This window comes from Barbus barbus (genome assembly GCF_936440315.1).
Source record: "Barbus barbus genome assembly, chromosome: 48".
NCBI classification, from domain to species: Eukaryota; Metazoa; Chordata; class Actinopteri; order Cypriniformes; family Cyprinidae; genus Barbus; species Barbus barbus.
Window position 1 is genome coordinate 15714801 of NC_136726.1, and position 22919 is coordinate 15737719.

At 36.8% G+C, this 22919-nt stretch overlaps 2 protein-coding genes across 14 annotated transcripts in view; one reads left to right on the plus strand and one right to left on the minus strand.

Moving 5' to 3' along the window:
• The window catches only part of LOC306866346 (protein NDRG4-like), a 32754-nt gene extending 26509 nt beyond the window's left edge, over positions 1–6245 (plus strand). For all 9 annotated transcript variants that reach the window (XM_079411489.1, XM_079411484.1, XM_079411487.1 and 6 more), the window contains 4 exons: positions 599–646; positions 746–781; positions 1030–1081; positions 2587–6245. In XM_079411489.1, the coding sequence (XP_079267615.1) occupies positions 599–646; positions 746–781; positions 1030–1081; positions 2587–2741 (291 nt within the window). In that variant the 3' untranslated portion in view covers positions 2742–6245. The remainder of the gene's footprint in view (positions 1–598; positions 647–745; positions 782–1029; positions 1082–2586) is intronic.
• A 3866-nt stretch (positions 6246–10111) lies between these two features.
• LOC306866954 (uncharacterized protein) lies at positions 10112–22841 on the minus strand. Of its 5 annotated transcripts, none has more exons than XM_079412408.1 (13): positions 22741–22841; positions 21711–21850; positions 20370–20505; positions 20061–20241; positions 15269–15433; positions 13463–13550; positions 13142–13266; positions 12450–12511; positions 12303–12369; positions 12049–12133; positions 11814–11889; positions 11093–11161; positions 10112–10411 (listed from the first exon to the last, which is right to left on the minus strand). In XM_079412408.1, the coding sequence occupies exons 2-13, from the start codon at positions 21831–21833 to the stop codon at positions 10302–10304; spliced, it is 1287 nt and encodes a 428-aa protein (XP_079268534.1). In that variant the 5' UTR covers positions 21834–21850; positions 22741–22841; the 3' UTR covers positions 10112–10301. The 5 variants fall into 5 exon arrangements, with proteins under 5 accessions (XP_079268534.1, XP_079268535.1, XP_079268537.1 ...); XM_079412410.1 differs by having other exon boundaries at positions 10113–10411; positions 12100–12133; positions 22741–22818; XM_079412409.1 differs by lacking the exon at positions 21711–21850 and having other exon boundaries at positions 22741–22824.
• Between the last annotated feature and the right edge of the window lie 78 nt (positions 22842–22919).

Sequence of the window (22919 nt, forward strand, 5' to 3'; positions counted from 1 at the left end):
ACTTAATAAAATATTGATTGGTGGGATGTATGCATGAGGAAAGATGTGTTCCCACCATCAGTATCACATCCATTGACTAATGCAGACACTTGTGGTGAGAATTTTCATTAGAATTGTGAACATGTTAGAAAGAGGGCACCCGTCCCATTCTGAAAGTGTCTGCGGTGGTCCAAACAAGAACCCGAAGGCAAATGCGTCTGCGCAGATGTCTTTCGTTAGCGCTGGAATATGACTCATCTCTGCAGTACCGCAGAACTGGGTCAGACCTCAAACACACACACACACACACACATATATATATATATGTGTGTGTGTGTGTGTGTGTTTATAGACATGTATGTATGTATATATATATATATATATATATATATATATATATATATATATATATATATATAGAAACACTCACACACACACTCTCTTTCTCTCTCTCTCTCTCTCTCTCCTCCCTTCATCACATCATCCATCTTACTGCCCTTCTGAAGTACTTGTTTCATCTTCTCCATCTTTTCTTGTACTGCTCTGTAAATGCCTTGATGCATATCCAAATGTTTACAAAACATTTTTTAAATACAGTATAAATATTTTCTACTCCTAGGTTGAGTGCAACTCCAAACTGGATCCAACCAACACCACATTCCTAAAGGCAAGCGAACAGACATACTGTTGAAATAGAGGCCAACTTAAGACCATTTTGGCACATCAAATTTTAGAAACGATTTCTAACGTATTTGATTTCTTTCAGATGGCTGATTCAGGTGGAATGCCTCAAATTACACAGGTGAGACCGCTTGATGTGTCTGATCTAAGATCAGTATCTGATCAGTGGTGACCGAACATTATACCAAAAATGTATTGTACAAAGGTAATGAAAATGTCCTTAAAATCAAACAATTTATTAATGGATAATTAGTAATATCCAAGAAAAACTTAAAAAATTAAAGCTGCTTGTCAAACAATAATTTCAGTGTTTGATTTGTAATACAAAAAACAATCATGATTTATGATGAAATGTTTTGAATCCTACAGCCTGGAAAACTCACAGAGGCTTTCAAGTACTTCCTGCAGGGAATGGGTTACAGTAAGTCTAATTTATTTCATATGATTTTGATTATCAATGTATTTATTAACAGTGTTAATAATGTTTCTGGGTAAATCAGAACCCCAAATCAGTTCAATTGTTGATTCTTTCTCTGCCAAATGAAAACCGATCCAGTATGTTCAGTGTGTCTTTCTCCCATGTGTGTCTATTTCCCATGATGAGAGAGTTGTGAGTGTATTCAAGCAAATAAGTGTGTGTGGAGGTGTTGTATTTTGTATAATCAGTACCCTATGTGTATTTTCCTGCCCCTTCTCAGTTGCTTATATGAAGGATCGGAGAATGAGTGGGGGGCCAGGTACTTCCTGCTTCCTGTTCACGCCTGCCCTCTTTCTCATTTAGATGACACATTTAGTCTTCTAATCCCTTGTCTGGCATTGTTTAATTTCTGTATTTATTCTTCCCAGACTGATATTTCCATTCATTCATTATTTACTTTACTGAACAGTGATTTTTCCTCTGAAGGAAAAATGTGCTTTGAATGCGCTCTCATGCTCTCTGCATGGCAGTTATTCGAAATTGTACCATTGAAAACAAAATCGTAGATGAATACATGGCATGAAATGCATTTTTTTTTCTTTTTAGCTTAGAATTATATTAATATGATTGAAATATATTATATTACTTTTTCAGAAACTTCACCTCTAAGAGAGCACTTGTAGGCTGGAATATCTTTTATATTTGAATTTTTTCAATAAATATTTATATATTTTATTTATTTAAATATTTATATTTATATATTTTTATACAGTATTTTCTCGGAATATATCATTGGAACAAAGTGTCAATTCAGTTACAGTATTTGCCTTGTTTTGCATACAAATATCTAAACATCCATTAAACAATTGAAAAATAGTGTAGAAACACTATTTGAGTTCTGAGTTTTCATTCATTCAAGTTTCACAATTAACTACAAAGAAATGGCAATAACACACTGAATTAAATTCTAAAAAAAATCCAAACTAAAATGATAAAGTAGAAAGACTGAAATAGTATTTTTTTCTAAAATATTTGTTATATTTACACCTTGTGTGCACATAGTTTTTCTGGTTTTGGTCCAGAATCTCACAAAAATGTTGAAGTTTATTCTTAACAAGAGGAAAAATTCTAATGGAGTAAGGTGGATTCATTCTTATTTATACACAATTTTAATTAAATGATTTTTTCTCGTTTAAAGTTTAAATATATATATATATATATATATAAACATACTGATTGAGAAAATGATTTTTTTTACACTGAAAACAAGGGTATTTAGATATATACATAGAGATTCTGGTTGGATATTTAAGTTGGATTTGAGTCATTCTGAAGTATTCGCGGTGGAATGTTATCAGCTTGGGGCTGAAATTATTTTCGACAAAAAGTTCAAGCATGTCATCCCTGCCTCCTCTGCAACACATCATGCAGCGCGGACAAATTTCCCTGTGGTTATGAAATGACTATTCATCCCTATCTCTATCTCTCCTCCTCTGTTTTTTTCTCAGTGCCTTCGGCGAGTATGACCCGTCTTGTTCGCTCGCGAACGGCCTCTCTGACCAGCGCCGGCTCCGTGGACGGTTCTCGCAACCGCGCATGCACACACTCAGATAGCACTGAGGGCGTCGGGCAGGTCAGCCACACCATGGAAGTGTCCTGCTGAACCCTCTTGCACTGTGTCACACACACACATTTAGAGAGACGTGGCATGGAAGGAGGGCCTGAGAAGAATGGAGGTCTCATATTGCTTTCATTCTTTCTTTCTCGGCCATTTTCGATGTCGTTTTCTCTCAGTTTTTCAGTATTAGCCATCTTAAAGGAATAGTTGACTCAAAAATGAAAAACATTACCATCATTTACTCACCCAGATGTCTTTAGAAACCCATATGACTTGATTTCTTCTGTAGAACACAAAATGAGATGTATATATTTTCCATGTAATGAAAGTGAAAGGTGACCACAACTGAATTTCAGTGGATAACAACCTTTTTTTTGGTGAATTCGCTTTAGAAGACCTGAAATGTCATGCACAGGTAATATACTTGAGCATGATGGCACTTGGTCCCCATCCACTTCCATTGTATGGAAGAAAGCAGCTTGGACATTCTGCTGCTAAACATCTTCTTTTGTGTTCCACAGGCAAAATAAAGCCATACAGGTTTAGGAGAACCTTAGTTTGAGGTTTTCTTTTCGAGCTGAACTATTCGTTTGACCTGTAAAATGAAGACTTGCTGTCCTTTTCCCCTTCAAAACAGTGTTTAGTTTCCCCCAACTTTGTAACGCGGTTACTTATCGCTCTATGTGTGAGTATTCTGCACCCTTTGCTTCACCTCCTTCTAAGACAAAACTACAAGTCCCATCAGCCCCTGCTCTCACTCATTCCTGTCCTATGACAGTCTTTGAGGAGAAACTGATGGATCGAGTCGCAGGTATAAGGGGTCGGTCTTGAGGAACGAAGTAAAATTAAGAAGGAGGGTTATTAAACCAGAGAGCGATTTATAAGTGACATATGTAGCTCTCCCTCTCAATTCTGATCGAAAGCAAAGTGATTGTATAGTCAAAGAGGGCGAAAATCGGTTAACCAGTAAACAGTAGCTTTCGGCTAATCATCTCAGCTCATTCAGTCATTGGGAGTGTGTCACCACATACTGTAGAATTGCTTTTGATAGACTTTTTTTGCATTATTTGATACTGTGATTGGTTTTCTCATTTAAAATGTTATTAAAGCGTGAAAAACAGTTTTGAAATTTTTCTCCATTAAAGTAGGAACAGAAGTTCTATGACTTGACCGCTGACTTGCCTTAAAGGGTCTTTTTTCTCGTTAGAATGCTTCATTTTACCATTCCTTTCACATTAAGCACTAATACAATCAAGCACACTTTCAAATCAAGTCTCACTTCATTAAATACGACATACCTAGTACCCATAGTGTGCACTCGCTGTCATATGAAAGCGGCTTTGCCTGGGATCGGTTCTGTACGGTCTCCTTTTTATAGACAATCAGCTTCTGACCCAAACCAAACCGGAACCGTCGACTGAGGCAGAGTCTGTGTGATAGAGTTTGCAGTGCGTTAGCGGTACAGAATCAAGGCTTCACACTTCCCTTACAGCACCCAGCCCCGCACCAAGAATATACCAAAGCCACTGATACAAATGCACACATAAATGCACACATACACATTTACCAATGAGGGCTGGGTTCTGCAAGGTAACAGAGGTTTTGGATGCATATATATAGCTTATACACACACGCACACACACACAATTCATGTACTCACATGCAACTTGCATATAAACAACATTGAAAGATTCATGTGCATTAGAATCAATTTTTCATAATTTACTGTAGCTCTTTAGATTCACATTTACTTATTTATTGTGACCCTCGTCACATTTCCACATTTTCATCATAGTTTGTAAAATTTCTAAAGCGGTCAATGGAAACTACAAATATATTTATTGCATTCCCATTTGCTCCAATAGCAAAAAAAAAAAAACCCAAAACAAAGCACAATAGTGTTTATGACTTTCCAAATGTGGAAAAAATCAAGAGGTTGATCATGCAGCAGCCAAGGTAATATAAAACAAAGTATAGTGTTATATAAAAAAATTATATTTGTTAATATCTGGAAACGTCATCAAAGTCGTGAAAAAATGTGTGCAGTTTGTGTACATAACTCAATAGATTTGAGGAAAACAAAATTTTTTTGAGCACAAAATTTTTGAGGAAAAACCCCACCTAAACAATTGAACGAATAAAAGAAATAAATGAACGAATGAATGCACAAATGAGCGAACAAATGACTGAATGAGCCAACAAATGATTAAACTATTGAACGAACAAATGATTTGAATCAAGTTCCAGAGGTGACTGACATGAGCTGAGATCTGATTGGCCGATGCAGTTAACATGAGACTTATAAGGGCGGAGCAACCGTTCCACACTCGCTCTTTTCTGTCTTATTGAATGTCAGTTTTTCTGCTGCTTACTCGAACAGGAAGTGCACAATTACGACTTTTCAGGGGTGTTTCCTACATTTTTGTCTGTAAGGGGCGGGGCTTTCTGGAGCATGATGCTCCAAGCTCAGAATGTAGGGCAAATCCCACCCCCAACAAACCCAATCCCCAAACACAAGGTGCCCTGCCCCTCACAGACACTTCCAGTCGCCCCTAAAGGGCTATTGACCCAGGCAACGCATCGTGATTGACCTCACTCCATGCAAAGCTGGGCACAGTACTGTAGATACTGTACAAAGAGAAAATGAATGCGTGATATGGAATAAGCAGTGAATGTGAAAGAGGAAAGAGAGGGAGAGGAGGAACGAAAGGAGGACATTCAAAGCGGAAGGGTGAAAGTCAAACGCTAAATATCGACAGGTTTCCTCCTAAATAGTCAAACACTCGTTCTTCCCCAGTATTGATTTGCATGAGTTTTGATAATGCCACCTTGTGTTTGTGTCGTTTTGATTTCCTGTCTGAAGTATGCAGTCGTTAGCTCTTATTAAGAGATAAAGAGCATGCTCACCTTTCAAAGGTGCACTTTTTCCTGATCCCTGATCTCTGCCTGGGGGCCCTGAATGTATAATGTCCTTTGGAAGTGCTGTACAGTATTGTCAATGTGGCCCCATATCACCTTTTCTTAAATCAGGGCTCACACCAGTTTGACCTGCCACACCTGCCTTCCCTTGCACCCTTTTCCTTCTCAATCTATGTTCTCTGCTGTAGATATTCGCTGTTTTTAGGGCATAAATCTAAAAATAGGTCCTTACCACTAGCCTTGTCACGTGGAACTGTTATACTTTGGATTTCCCTTGAGTTCCTCTTTTTATAATACAGTAGTTCTTATTTAACCATGTGTTGCATTTATTCTTGTGAGGATTCAATGAGTATTATTATTAATAACATGATTACAGTTGTTACAATTAGCCATTGTTTTATATTAAGCAATAAGTTGTCTGTGTTTATTTTTTAGATGGGGGCTGGTTGTTACAAATATGTCTAAAGATACAGCAAGTGTCACTTTTAACCTGCTTAACCATAAGAAAACTACAAAAACTAATGTGTTTATGATGTATGTACATCTATATACAAGCTGTCACTGTCTATGTATTAAAACAAACTGAACGTGCAACAAATAAAAATGGATATACAAAAAGTATAATTGTTTAATTGGTATCGACTCACAATGAACACAAATCATATAACAATAAAATATATGTATAGTTTGAAGTCGCTTTTGTGAAGGCTTATTTTTGCCACATAGGAGAACGATAATGCTTTGGTAAATCATAATTGTGACATAAGAAGTCAAAAATTAGCCATTATGACCAGTCATAATTATTAGATAAAAAGTCAGAATTATGAAAAATAATTATGAGATAAAAAGACAAAATTATGACAAATGGGGACAACTTTATCTCATAATTTTGACTTTTAAAGTGACTTATGTAATAATGATCATTTTTGTCATAATTATGATTTAACAAAACATGATTTGTTTTTAAATGTAATGTAATTTGTCTACAGAAGTAATTCAGCACACTCGTATAAACTGTTGTAATTTATTTCAAGAAATGAAATGTGCGATACATTCGTGAATTTCATCACCTCACGTAACAAAGCTAAGCAGTTTAAAGATGTGTGCATAGCAAAAAAAAAACATTTATAGGCTGGATTTCAATTCACATACTTCTATAAAGTAAAAGTACATACTTCACTGGTGATGGGGAAAGTACAGAATTTTGAATGTATAACAAGATAGGACACAAGTAATCATATGTATACAACTAAATTGTATAAACTTGATGCTATATACCCCTTAAAATTGTTGCATCTGTTTGTAAAAACTGGTAAATTAGGAACTAATATTGCATTAGCATCTAAATTCATTATTTTACTGTTATTTGGGTTGATATGTTTAAGAACCCTGCAAATACACACTTTGAAAAATTGCTATCTACTGTACTATCTGGGTTTGACCATGTTTGACCCCTGAATTGTGTTTGTTGTGGGATTGGAGCTTGATATATACGTATCTTTTGGTCCTATGCCTAATAAAAGGGTACTCAAGGTGCTGTATTGGCGGACATAGTAGCCATATACGCTACTACTTGTCAGGACCACCAGCCAGTACTTGTTCTCGAATCCTGGAGTGGGTTTTGCATCTCGACCCCAAGCACCATAAGGATAGGAGGTGCTGTATACCGTGATGGAATACGATCTAGGTCCCACCACACTGACCATTTGACCCAGACCACAGCGTCCTGAAAACACAGAAGAAAAAAAGAACTTAAAGTCTTGAACATTTCTTGAGCTGGTTAACGATGAAAATGCTCTGGAAGTTTACGTTAAGGAACTATTGGGATCTTTAGCGTAGAAGAAAAAGAGCCAATTACATTTCCTCTGAGGATTTTTCTTTCTTTCTTGTAGATCAACAAAAGAAGCAAATAAATAAATAAATAAGATTTCCAATAATGAGTGATGTTTTATACAGCAACTCACCTGACCTGCAGCCTGTACATTGAGATGATAGTAATCGTTGGTGGTCCTGTTGAGTTTGTTGAGGAGGCCCTGTATTTCGGCAAACTCCAACTCAATGATGCGCAGACTCGGCCCCATAAAGATTCCTGTCATCCTCCTTTTCCAGCATGAGCACATTCTCTTCTAGTTGCTTGATACGTTGTTGTAGACCCAACAAAAGTCTGTCCAAGTCTGTCATCTGCAGATATTTAAATTTACATTATTAATTTGATTTAACATGTAATTAATGTATTTTGTTTTACAATTAATTTGAACAACAGATAAAATTAGAAAAAAATAAGTAAAAAAAAATCAAAATGACCCTTTCTGAATGGATGCTCCCAATGCATTGTGCAGATATGGTTTCTACTTTCTTTAGTTTATGCACAGGGAAAGCAGGATCTGATGCTTTTAGATCGCACACACAGTCCTTCCCTCTCACTGACTGTAATGACCAAATCACAGGAAATTAAATTTAATACAACAGCCAATACCCTGAAAAATGTACAATTTATGTGCTCTCAATATATGAGGCGGTATGTACAGAAATATATTATCAAAAATTATTCATTGTAAAAGGATTTTATCTTTCTTACCTGAAAGAAAGTTAGAGGGATGATAATCATCAAAATGAATATATTACACCGACTCATGTCTGAAGGTAGAAATGCGAGCCTAACATCAGAAAAAAACAACTTCGTTTGGTAGAAGCAGTTTTAAAATCATACCATTACCAATCTTTATCTTTTCTCTGTGGACATCTTTGAATGGTGATGAATAATGGAAAATTGTATTGTTTACAAGTTTCGACATTAGTTTTGCCTCACTCTGACCATATATTTTTTTTTACTTTTGGAATACTTCATGTAGTGTTTGCAACATCAAAATGCTGTTTAAAGCAGAACTTTTAGTCTTTCGGGTCATTTGCTCATCATGCTGTCTTACCTGTTGGTCTTCACAGTCATAGTAAGTCCCACTGTTTTTCTACAATATTTATGCTGAATTATTGTTTATTTATATTTATAATGTTTAATTAAATGTATTGATTGTACATATTGCTGCAGTTATACATCACTTTATTTTATTCCTGAAAGCATTAATAAAAGTAACAATTATCGAGATAATTCAGTAAAATAATTCTTTGTGTCTATTACAATAAAATGAAGTAATTAAAATATATTCAAAATGTAACTCGTGCATTCAAATTGTAAAAGTTTGTGAATTGCGTCCAATATCATGTGTGTACAGTATTTGTGTTGATGTGTGTAAATCAGGTGACTGCCGAGGCTCAGAGAATTCAAGGTGAACAGAAGGATGGTTCCCTTGTCTATCATGGCCTCCTAATAATCCCCATCCACTTGATTGGCTCTATGACTCTCTCTCCTCTCCACCTGTAGCTGGTGTGTGTTGAGCGCACTGGCGCCGTTGTACTGTGGCTGCCGTCGCATCATCCAAGTGCTGCACACTGGCGGTGGTTGAGGAGAGACTCCCCCCACATGATTGTAAAGCGCTTTGGGTGTATAGCAATACACAATAAAGCGCTATATAAATGCATCATTCATTCATTCATTCAAGATGGAACTCACTCTTAAGAACATCAAAACCTGCCTGACACGTTTCGAGTATCTGAACTCAAATGGCCTGTACAACACCCTTCATCTGCAAAAACTGATTGAGGAACTTGACAAAATCTATTATACTGCCAGAGATGCTCACAAAAAAAGCCCCAGCAAACAAATGATCTTCTCAAGGAGGTAGATCTCCAAAAATTATCCAAACATCATAAAAAAAGTGTTATTTTAGAATTATTTATATACTATTATAGCATTTATTAATAGCATGGCAACACAATCAGGATGTACAACTTGTATGAAGATTTCATGGCCAGCAAGAACTACAACGACGAGTAGTACAGCCACAAGAATGCTGTTCAGGGCTCTGGCACTATATTGTATGAGAATACTGTATTTTACCAATGCTACAGCACCGCTGAAATCTGCAGCTTCAACATTACAACAAAAGTAACCAAGCGTGTGCAGCTAGTTGGTGCCGGAATCAACAAGTTCCCTTGCTGCTACTACAGCTGTCGTGATTGGACCGATATCGACCTGGAGGCTGATCAAGATGCCGTGTGGGTGATACATGCCACCGAGGAGAACCACGGTAACATTGAGCCGTTTAGACCCACTGTCGCTCAATATCACTCATACCTGGAAGACGCATCTCTTTAAGAGGTTCGTCACCAGCACATTTATGGTGTGCGGGGTCTTGTATGCTACACGTTTTGTTAATACTTACCAAGAAGAGGTGTTTTATGCTTTCGATACAACCACTGGTCACGAGATAAACAGCCTCTCTTTGCCTTTTGAGAAGGTTTCTCCTGGAATAGCTAATCTGAACTACAATCCTGTTAATGGAAAACTCTACTTGTATAATGATGCCTATCTTTTAGCATATGATACCTTCTTCTAAGTGCATTTCAAATGCAGTTACCCAATAAAAAGTGTGTTGTTTCAAACTCAAAACTGGTCTGTTTTATTTCCCAAAGCTTTTATGTAGATGGTTCCAGAGACTTTTTACTACTGTCAACCAATAGAGTGCCTCTCAAAAACATGACATTCAAAAACCACAAAACAGAGGTACAAACAAACAAATGCAAAAATGGACATCAAACATTCAGCTTCTTTAAGTCTGCAGTAAAACGTTAAACTCCAGCTCCCTCTGGTGTTTGGATGAGAGGTTCTTCAGACTGTACTGTTTCTTGCTCTTGTGTTTCTGGTTCTGCATGCTCCTGTTCAGTTAATCCCTGATCATCTGGAAAGTACAAAGACAATCCAACATATCCTACACACTTATGCTTAATGTCAGATCTTACAACCCAACATTAGCTTTACTGAGATGAAAGCAATTACAAAGCACTTTATTGGATGAGTCATATTTGAATTTGTAGTACAACAGCCAATGTTCACAAACTTGTGACCACACAATTTTTTTGCTTTACCTTGCGTAATAATTTTTTTTATTAAAGTCTAAAGTGACTTATTACTTCAATAAATGTCTTTTTAGTTTTACTGGAGAAGACTGGCCATGTGGACCTATTCATACATTGAATTTATTGCACTCATTATTGTGCCTCTCTTCGCTTTTGATTTTATAGACAGGATCGATCTTATGGCATTTTCTTCGTCGCTCACTGTGAAGCCAGTAGTGCTTTATGAGTCATTATAACTCGGCACACAGCTCTTTGAGTCACAAGCTAGAAGACAAGTGGCTCTCATAATTGGAGGTGCGAGCAAAGGTCAGTCTGAGCTTGTTGCTGGTCAGGTGCTTCAAAAGAATATCATGGTTGCTGAGTCAATAAGACAGGCAGGGATTTTGTGAGTAACCATTATATGAGCACATAAGCATTTCAGAGCAACTGTTCAAATCAGCAGAGATTGGAGGGTATCACAGTTCATGTGTTGCTTGCAGCTGCTAGATGAAAAAAAAACTCACCTGAGTCTGAGGCAATATTGTCTAACAGTTCTTTTGTGTTCTTCAGCCTGTACATCAAGAACTTGTTTTCTACAGAGTATGTAAATATGAATAAATTAAATTGTAAATTGATTAAAAATATATTTTTCAGTAATTCAATAATCTTTTTAATAAATTCTTTTTTTCTTAAATCATTTTAATCTAACTTTTTAGCTAATATTTGGTAATTTAGCAGTATTGGCTGATTAGGGATATTAAATTATGCATCCTCTAACATTTAGATTAATTTTTCTAACACTAATTAATTTAGAGACTCAAGCACATCTTATTTCAAATTAAAAGTCCCTAAATCTAAACTTTACATCCGCATATTAAATTGGGAGATAATAACCACAAAAACAAAACTATAAACTAGATATATTAATATACATTTAAATAATATAAAATTAGAGCGAATAAAGGATTACAATTAAAAAAGGGAATAGGGAAGTGGAAAAGATCAAATTAGAAAAAATGGTTAAAAAGATCAGGAAAAAGTAAGAAAGAAAGGGCTAGGGAAGATGAGGGTTAAGGGCCCTGCCTATTTAATGACTAAACTGCCCAATATTTAACATTAAATGATCAAAATGCTTTTTAGACTTGACTGGTAGGTGCTGCTTTAACCATCACAACTGTGTTCTGTGTAAAACGGGCAGGCAAATATTGTGGTATAACAAATTTGTACAAATATGTACAAACATACCTATATCATGGCGCTTTCGTTTTTCTTGTTCCAGCTTGGAGTTGAGGCGGTCCACTTCCTCACGTTGTAGATCTAGCTGAAAAATCAGTCACCATGGAAGAAAGTCAATACGTACACACACAGAGAAGAGAGAGATACATGAGCAACATGACAGAAACACAGAGTCTTTATGATTAAAGTTGCAGCTGTCGATTAGTAAAGGCACAATCAAATATCATGTGAAATGTAATATCACCTGTCTGCGTAAGATCTTAACCTCTTCGAGTAATCTCGTCACACACATTACCTGTTGCTGATATGCAAAGAGAGCCTGTGACCTTCTAAGAAACAGAGACACCATTAACCTGGTTATCAGATGTTGTTCAATATGCTTTAGATTATTTTTTAGTGGTGCTTGCAAAGATAATTGCTCATATTTAGGGTTAGGACAAATTTAATAACTACCCAGAGACACCCAGCAAATGCATAATACAATTAATATTCACTCACGCCACATCCATGTCCATCTCCACCTCTCGTAAACTCAGGGAGAAAACGGGATTTCTCATTTCTAGGTCTAAAGGAAAATGTGTAGAATGAAAACATGAAGTTGTAAGTGTGAGTTCATGAGTGTGTATGTGTGTGTGTATGCCTCACCTGTAGTAAAGGGTGGCAGGTAGCTCATGAGAATACTGTTAGTCCAATCATCTTTCAGCTCTCTGTATAATATACCAAAACAAAAATTAGAGTCAAGGTTATAGAGTACCATTAAAACAATGTTATTTTTAAGTGCCTATTAACTATTTATGAATATTTAAATATTTAAAAAAATATTTTTGAAATGAAATAAATGCATTAACTACAGAAACATTTTAGGTTAATTGCAATTAAATATGTTAATAGATTTACATCCCTAACTGTTAATAAAATGTAATTTATTGTATTTCTAAATCTCAAGCTACCACAGTCATATACCATTAGCCTATAGATGGCACTGTTTGTTTAAACAATTAAAAATGTCAGAAACTCCAGGCTCATATCTGCTGTCAATAGCGCACATTGGTCTCACAGAAAGAGCCATATGTTTAATGATCAGCATAAAGTCTTGTTTAAAGTCAGTTTTCAGCTAATTCTGGCCAAGAATGAGTCACTTGTTCCATCTGTTCAGTATGTTCAGCTGCCTTGTTTTATATGACATTTTATGATATATGGGCCAAGTGTTAAATGTAATCAGAAATTTGGCCTTTTTATGTACTTTTTGTGCAATATGCATTATAGTTGTATATAGACAATTATTGTTATACATTTAGATTTAGCGTAACATGGATTGTGGGATGCATTATCTGTACTTGAACTGGTCATTGAGCAGGGGGTCATCAGTGAGCCTGTGGAATTTGAAGAAACCTATTGCATCAGTGTCAGCATGGGCAACAAGTGTATCATATTTCCCTACTATAGACTGAGTCTTCAAAAGCTGAAACAAAAAATATGGGAAAAACAAGTACTTACAACAAAATTAAATCAATAAATGCAAAGTACAAAACACAAGCTTATAGGCTGTGTTCATTAAATAATTTGTAAAGACAAAGCAGCACTGATATACATTGTCATTTGCACACTAGAACAAGTACAAGAGGATTGAGAAGAAGAAACAATTTGTGTATGTTTACCTCCATGATGTAGCTACCAATCCCAAGGTGCCGGTAGCGTTTCCTAACAGCCAAAAGAGACAGCTGAAGCAACATGTCTCCTGTAGACCTACAATTCACAGACAGAAGCAGAAGACTCCATATCATTGTTCTTATTAAATCATCTTATGTCTTAATTTAATTCACATTATGTTTCTGAGAAACATCCATTTTAACTGTCACAATGAGACGTTCTAGTGAGGATGTGTGTGTGTGTGTGTGTGTGTGGCAGACGCTTGAGGTTAGACTAAACCACAGGCCATGTGGAAGCGATTGGCACAAATACAGAGTGCAGAAGAGGGAAAGGAGAGAGAGAGAGAGGAAGCCATAGTCTCTCATTGACTGGTAATAACACCCTACAGCCAGCAGGGCAGGGCAGGTTTCTCCACTCTTCAGCCCCTCTGGATTGGAAATAGACTCAGGGTGGAGCAACACCATTCAGTGGGATCTCATAATGACAAGGCTTGTTTCAGTTTGATGATATAAATAAAGTCTTTTTTAGGAATCCTGGATGGAATCCACTCATAAAGAGCTGAAATGCTGACTGAGGCTATGGGAGGGACAGTCAGGCGCTTGTTCTTACAGCTGGATAAAATTTTATTTGGATGTGTGGGTTGTAGGTACAGTAGAAGATGATTCTGCACAGAAAGTATTCTGAGTTAGACGCAGTGTTGGGGAAAGTTACTTTTAAAAGTAATGCATTACAATATTGCGTTACTCCCTAAAAAAGTAACTAATTACATTACTTAGTTACTTTTTATGGAAAGTAATGCGTTAGGTTACTTTTGCGCTACTTTCGCGTTACTTTTTAAATATGAGCAGGGCTTGATTGTTTGTGTTTAATATAATAAATTCTATTTATAGCAAATGCAAAAGCCCTTTCACACCAAAAAGTGTAATGAATAAACCTCGGGCTGAAGGAAAAGTAAATTCACATCTGTACAGTAGAACGCAGGAGAAAAAGGTACGACGCTCTTCAGCAATAAAAAAAAAAATGAAGCACAATTTTTAGTTTATCTAAAGTCATTTTTGCTTATTAGTATGGCCGCACTGGTTCATCAAAGGTCAGCAGCAAAGGCATTGGTTAATAAAATGGGATTAGATACATTTGTGTTATTTAAAGTATTTAATTATTGCAGGTTTGAGTCATATTCTGAGTTTGCATTTCACTGTTTTAATTAATTTTGAGGAATACTAAATCAGTTTTTTGCGAGTGAGATGAATTAATACATGTTGACATTTAGTCTAGAACTACAGTAACATCATGTTCACACAGCGCACACAACGCCTCTGTACTTCCAATTTCTCCCCAACAAAACAAAGTAACTGGTGCTACTTTTTTGAAAAAGTAACTCAGATATATTAATTTAAATTAAAAAGTAATGCGTTACTTTACTAGTTACTTGAAAAAAGTAATCTGATTATGTAATTTGCGTTACTTGTAATGCCTTACCCCCAACACTGGTTAGATGTGTGTGTGTGTGTGTGTGTGAAAATCCCTTGTGGTCAAAAAGTGTGAAAATGCTTTGTAGAAACAAGAAGTTTATCTCATATTTTACATTTAGTGTAATATCCATATTTTGTCTGTGTAACGTCCTCTTTATTCCAAAAATGACTATAAACTGCCATTGACAAAGATTTAGTGCATTGCCAGATGATGTTATGAGATGCTAACAGAAGAAAAGTATCTTGCTTTAAAGCATTAGTGTTTTATTTCACAAAATAGTATTATATGGCTCTTTCGCAGCTGCTTGATTGAATCAGGTACAGAGCTTGTGCTTTGCTTACAGTATCTTGAGTTCATAGCAAGCGGCAGCCACAATCAGAGATTCAACTCCTATGGCGGATGGCAGAATCTTTCCATCTTCTCGTTGGACTGCTCTTTTTTCTTTCCTATCCCTCGCTCCATCTACAAATTCCTGCAGGCCTTCACAGAATCGCTCCCAAGACCAACTATGGAGAAGAGAAAACAAACTTTATTTTAAATGATTTTTTTTATTAACAGAACAGTAACTAGAACACTTGAATTGAATCTATAAGAAGAGACAGAGGAAATGGGATTAGGATAGGTTTGAACCTCCATCTCCCACATGAACACCAAAGCTCAATGTGTGGTAAGGCTCTGACAACATTGCAAAATTATGACTGCATTCAAAAGTTAAAATACTTATTTGGACAGTCACATCTACACATTTAGTATAATCCAAATACAAATTATATTCCTTTTGTGAATCTGGGTTGAAATGTTGTACAAAACCAAAGTTTAATCATTTGCAACAATATTCTGTCACACCATGCACTAACATCATCACAGTAAGTGACCATAATAGGATACAACCGTCACTAAAATGGTAAAACTATGAGTTGTGTTGGCATAGAAACACACATGCATGGTGACATTTGTCATTGTAATTGACTATAATAAGGTCATGATCATCTCTGTTAAATGTCCTTCCAAAATGTAATAAATAAATATATAAAAATTCACTTCTTTCCAGATCTATGCCTATAGGAGTAGAGATAAGAGCTGATAAGGAACGCTTGGCAAACTGTTCGCCAAGGAGGATCTGGGAAAAAGCTCTTGTAATCCCATTATCTTTAACAGAATCAACAAAAGATTTGTGCCGAGTCATGTCATATTCACTATCATTAATTCTCAATCATGACCAGTGTTGGGAAGGTTACTTTGGAAATGTAATAGGTTACAGATTACAAGTTACCCCATTTAAAATGTAATAAGTAGTGTAACGTTTCAATTACTTTATTAAAGTAATGTAACTGATTACATTTGATTACTTTTCTAAATTTCTAATGTTTTCAACTGTTAATCATTTTCAAGCATGTTAACCAGGCAGGGTTATCCTTACAGTAGTGCTCAACACTAATTACTGTCAGACTTTCAAAATCTTTCATCACTTGAATTAAGATTATAATATTTTAATTTTAAAGGAGACATTGAATGAAAAATGTTTTAATTTGCATATAAATGTGTCTTAGCAGTTTGTGGACACAACCACACTACAATGACACAAATTCACTCCTTTTTTAAACCTAAACAGTCTCAATTATCAAGCCATTTTGATTTTGGAGTGAATAACCAGCACCTTCTCCACCCTCAATACCACGACTGAGATGAGACCCTTGAGCAAGGCATCAAACCCCCAACTGGTTCCCCGGGCACCACAGTAATCTGGCTGCCCACTGCTCTGGGTGTGTGTTCACCGTGTGTGTGTGTGTGTGTGTGTATTCACTACTGTGTGTGTGCACTTGGATGGGTTAAATGTAGAGCACAAATTCCGAGTAGGTCACCATACTTGGCCACGTTATTTCACTTCACTTTCACTAAATTTGTTTATGCCTGGCTGCGCAAATAATTTTACTCCAGACTTTTTTCTGAATGAGGGACAATTCAAGGCAGGTTTTGTTAAAAAGTTAAAACTCAAGGATGGATCACTTTCACAGAAGAGAGGGACAGGGTGAGCAGTGCTCATTAGCATGTAAAGAGATAACGAAACGAGTCACTGTGAACAGAGCTGTTTTTGACAAGGGAAAAAGGATGTTGTTTTACTTAACCACTGAGACCATTTCAAGAAGACCCTATAATGAATCATACCACCTTGTGGAAAATGGGCAACCGATGTCCCCTTTGAAGCACCGCCACCACAAAATCAGACTTACTTTAAAATCATGCTGAGGTTAAATACAGATTTAAAATCATAACAAGAAATAATTTATAGCTATGAAACTGTTTTTGAAATCAAATCTTTGCATAGCTATGACAGGAAACACTGGATCTAACAATGCCTTAGAAAAAAAAGAGTTAATCTAAAAAAAAAATAAAGCATATACATAAACCCATCTAGGAAATTTAAGAGTTATCGGATAAGCATACTATAAATTATATGTATATGTGGGAGTGTCTGTGAAAAAAATCAGATGTAACCCCCTTTGTAATCCTTAACATTTTCATAAGTAACTGTAATTTAATTACACATTTTTTCTCAGTAACTGTAACTGATTACAATTACTTTTATTTTGTAATTAAATTACGTAATTCCGTTACATGTAACTAGTTACTCCCCAACACTGATCATGACTTAATGAATGACTTCATTTTTAGTCAGTTTCTCACACAAAGGTATCATGTGACTTCAAAAGACTTTGAACATAGTAATTTTTAGCTAAAAAAGAATAATTGATTTTAAGAGAGTACAACAAAAGTGGATGCTGATTTATACTGTCAAGCTCCAAAACAGATATACAGTATCGCACAGAAGTGAGTACACCCATCACATTTTTGTAATTATTTTATTATATCTTTTCATGTGACAACACTGAAGAAATTACACATTGCTACAATGTAAAGTAGTGAGTGTACAGCTTGTATAACAGTGTAAATTTGCTGTCCCCTCAAAATAACTCAACACACAGCCATTAATGTCTAAACCGCTGGCCACAAAAGTGAGTACACCCCTAAGTGAAAATGTCCAAATTGGGCCCAAAGTGTCAATATTTTGTGTGGCCACCATTATTTTCCAGCACTGCCTTAACCCCTCTTGGGCATGGAGTTCACCAGAGCTTCACAGGTTGCCACTGGAGTCCTCTTACACTCCTCCATGACAACATCACGGAGCTGCTGGATGTTAGAGACCTTGCGCTCCTACACCTTCCGTTTGAGGATGCCCCACAGATGCTCAATAGGGTTTAGGTCTGGAGACATGCTTGGCCAGTCCATAACCTTTACCCTTGGCTTCTTTAGCAAGGCAGTGGTCATCTTGGAGGTGTGTTTGGGGTCGTTATCATGTTGGAATACTGCCCTGTGGCCCAGTCTCTGAAGGGAGGGGATCATGCTCTGCTTCAGTATGTCACAGTACATGCTGGCATTCATGGTTCCCTCAATGAACTGTAGCTCCCCAGTACCGGCAGCACTCATGTAGCCCCAGCCCATGACACTCCCACCACCATGCTTGACTGTAGGCAAGACACACTTGTCTTTGTACTCCTCACCTGGTTGCCGCCACACACGCTTGACACCATCTGAACCAAATAAGTTTATCTTGGTCTCATCAGACCACAGGACATGGTTCCAGTAATCCATGTCCTTAGTCTGTTTGTCTTCAGCAAACTGTTTGCGGGCTTTCTTGTGCATCATCTTTAGAAGAGGCTTCCTTCTGGGACGACAGCCATGCAGACCAATTTGATGCAGTGTGTGGCATATGGTCTGAGCACTAACAGGCTGACCCCCCAACCCTTCAACCTCTGCAGTAATGCTGGCAGCACTCATACGTCTATTTCCCAAACACAACCTCTGGATATGACACTGAGTACGTGCACTCAACTTCTTTGGTCGACCATGGCGAGGCCTGTTCTGAGTGGAACCTGTCCTGTTAAACCGCTGTATGGTCTTGGCCACCATGTTCAGTTTCAGGGTCTTGGCAATCTTCTTATAGTCTACGCCATCTTTATGTAGAGCAACAATTCTTTTTTTCAGATCCTCAGAGAGTTCTTGTGCCATGTTGAACTTCCAGTGACCAGTATGAGAGAGTGAGCGATAACACCAAATTTAACACACCTGCTCCCCATTCACACATGAGACCTTGTAACACTAATGAGTCACATGACACTGGGGATGGCTAATTGGGCCCAATTTGGACATTTTCACTTAGGGGTGTACTCACTTTTGTGGCCAGCGGTTTAGACATTAATGGCTGTGTGTTGAGTGTTGTGTGTTGAGTTATTTTGAATGGACAGCAAATTTACACTGTTATACAAGCTGTACACTCACTACATTACATTGTAGCAAATTGTTATTTCTTCAGTATTGTCACATGAAAAGATATAATAAAATATTTACAAAAATGTGAGGGGTGTCCTCACTTCTGTGAGATACTGTATATCTGTTTTGGAGCTTGACAGTATAAAGCAGCATCCACTTTTGTTGTACACTCTTAAAAATATTAATTCTTTTTTAGCTTTTTGGCTTCCATGAAGAACCTTTAACATCCATAGGACCTTTCCATTTCATAAACAATTCTTTACTGGGAAAAAGGTTCTTCAGATTATTCAGATGTTCTTCACACTAAGAAGAAAATAATGGTTCTTTTAAGAACTGTTTACTGGAAGGTTCTTCTATGGCGTCGCGGCTAAAATCCATTATTGGAACCTTTATTTTTAAGAATGTATTGGAAAGAGCAGCTCAGACATCCTGCCTTGAGTGTTTCACAGAAGGACGAAAAAGGTTAGGAGTGATATGATGCTGAGTAAATGCTGACAAAGTTTGAATTTTTAATTGACTTTTTGTTTGAAGCTGACGTTAAGGCGCAGTCACATTAGCCACATTTTATGGTTAATTGTCTACTGTCAACAGTGTAGTGAAGTATGAAGCACTTCTCACAAAAACCTAACTTACAAACATGTGAACAATTTGAAACTGTTGCGAAATCTGCGTGGGGAATTCTTTCCCCCTCATGTGAAATTTCCCAATTACATAGATTCCAAATGACTGGATTTTGCCCATGAAAATTTGCAGAACAATGGCAAATGTGATTACACTATTAGAATTACTTAAAAAAAAATTAACCTGATACTTTTCTCCATTGCTATTATCTCCTCTGAGGTTTCCTCTGTACTCTCTTCAGAGTCGCTGTATAGCTCAGCCAGCAGCTTGTGTGTGGAATCAGCTTCCACTCTTGTTTTACAGGGTACTGGGCTCAAATTTGTCCCCCTTTGGGAAGCTCTCCCTCTATAGTCCTCTAAAACATCTGCAAAGAGAAATCAGCATAAAATGGCCTTAGGCCAACAACACTCATTCTATATATGGAATCATGTAGGATATTTCTATCACTAGCATAATTTATGCTCTATTGCCCAACCAAGGTGAATTACATACCTGCATGGTCTTGTGACAAAATAATAGTATGTATCCCAGGGTAGTGTACTGTTTCATGCACATCTCTGGGGCCGATTTCAGGCAAGGACGTGTCCAATAGAGCCACCACAGCCCGCAGAACATCCTCATTTTTTATCTGCAAGACCAAGACAATCTACATATTCATACATGCTCACACAAATATATCCATGTATATGTCATCAAAGCACAAGAAATCAGAACAGCTGCCTCAGGTAATGTAGAAAAGAGCAGCAGACTCAAGAACACTAATTGATCTGGTGCAAACCAGTGCAGGAGGACGACTGTATGCATCGTGATGCCCACCCCCCACACCAATGTTTGCAAAGCTCTGGCTGGGAAAAAAATCCATTCAATTAAGACTGGGAGTTCCTGGACAGCACGAGGGGAGGCTGAAATGTGACCTATATTCCCGACCGCACTGGCTCTATAATTTCATATTTTGTGGAGTAAGAGCAATAAAAGCTCAGATAATATTTCAAAAACAAGGAGGAGTTAATATACAGAAAGGAAGTGGAATACAGCACTCAATAATCAATAAACATCAATGAAGAATAAGCAAGGAAGATGATAAAAGAGGCTAAGTGGGATTGAAATGAATTAGCGTGTGGGTGGGTGTAAGTGTATAGGCATGTACGAGGCAATTTGACATATTTATGCTGTTCCAAAGCCAAGTCAGCTGCCTACGGAGGAAGCATTTTAAGGCACATTTCTGACGCAAAGGCTTTTCCATAAGGTAAGCAACTTAATTATATTGCCTACTAAGATATCTTTTTGATCTTAATTCTATTGTATATATCCTTGGCGGAGATGGCAATCCCAGAATGTATTGCAACAGTCTCAGTGAAAAATAAATCCAAAGGCAGATTAGGTGAGTGATGATCATACATTTTAATGAAAATACATATGAATAAAATAACTTTTCAGTAAATATTTAAAATATTATAAAATATTTTATAATATGCTAGTGTATATTTAGCAAAGCTCTTATGTTTTTTTGGATGTGAACCGAACCTGCACAGAGAAGAGCCCACCAACATAAAGATAAGAGAGCAAGAGAAAACACACTGCCTTGTGATATTTGCATTGTCTGGTGGGATACTTGTAATCCTTAGAACAATCCTTAGAATATTTCCCATCTCAGCCCACATTGTGTTCAGGCCCCAGAAGATTAATCAACAACAGATGGGTATTTAACTACCCACGCAGTTATAAATGACTACCTGAATAGAAAATAAAGTATATTTTGGACTTCTAGTGTGATATTAATCTAGTTATTTAGTAAGAATCTGAATCCAAAATAAGAAATAAATGCATGTTAACCATAGGCAGAATTGTAGGAGCATCTCTGGTTTGGAAGAGTTCGTGGAAGTTGACTATGATGGGCTGAACACTCAAAGCACCCCTGAAGTGGACACTGTGGAGACGGACCATGCATCCCTCCATCACTCACAACAGACCAGCTAAAAAAAGAGACACACCTTTATGAGCATTCATTAAATGAAACATGACACTTGCCCCTGCTGTAAAAGAGCTTCGCAGAGGGGACTGGGGCTAATTGTCATAACTATATTCTCAGGGCAGTAATGAAAGTCTGGCAATTTTGTAGATTTTTTTTTTTTTTTAAGTTATTTTTAGCCAAACAGTGGTTTAAAATGTTAATATGTTCCTTTTTCTGTTTGTGCTTTTTGATTTGTTCATAATACAGTGGCATGCAAAAGTTTGGGAGCCCCTTGCAGAATCTGTGAAAATGTGAATAATTTTGAGAAAATAAGAGAGATCATACACAATGCATGCTATTTTTTATTTAGTACTGTCCTGAGTAAGATATTTTACATAAAAGATGTTTACATATAGTCCACAAGACAAAAAAAAAAAAAAAAAAAAACTGAAATTATTCAAATAACCCCCTTCAAAAGTTAGGGAACCCTTGGTTTTTAATACTGTGTGTGGTTACCTGGATGATCTACGACTGTGATGGCTGTTCATGAGTGTTCCTGTTCAAAAATTTACTATAAAACATTTAAATGTTGCTATTTTGTGGAAGACTGGGGCCTTTTTTTTTTTACTGTTAGCGTTTAACTCTATTGCTTATTATGACTTACCCATAGTGGCCAGCTATTGTCACAAACGTGTGTTAAATAAACTGTATTTTTCTCCTCGCTCTAACTTTTTGTTGCTAGTATGCCGAGTTTTGCTCAGTCAGCTGACGTTCAAAAATAAAACAACCGTTGTGAATAATAATGGAAGAACCCGGTCACCTGTGCATTTGTTTTATTTTTCAGGTTAAAACAAAACTGTGTGTAATATCTATTAATATATAAATCTGTAAACATATGAATAAACTAAATACCTCCAATGCCTGCTTCAGAAGTGTTGACAAACTCGGCTGCGTTGTGCTGCTAGGATAGCGAGCGAGTGTATCCATGGCAACGGTGGAGCTGGAACTCAATCGCAGTGTCTTCTGGGATTTGGAGTCCCCAATAATGAACATGCGATGACCACGTAATGTTCTTAAAGTGATAGTTCAAC

What these genes read in the sequence shown, in the direction of transcription:
- LOC306866954 (XM_079412408.1), bottom strand. Translation starts at nt 21,833, where the DNA reads ATGGAGGGATGCATGGTCCGTCTCCACAGTGTCCACTTCAGGGGTGCT. An exon ending in TTGGTAGCTACATCATGGAG is followed by an intron (nt 13,267 to 13,462) that starts GTAAACATACAC and finishes TTTTTGTTTCAG; the next exon opens with CTTTTGAAGACTCAGTCTAT. An exon ending in GAGATGGACATGGATGTGGC is followed by an intron (nt 12,134 to 12,302) that starts GTGAGTGAATAT and finishes TCTGTTTCTTAG; the next exon opens with AAGGTCACAGGCTCTCTTTG.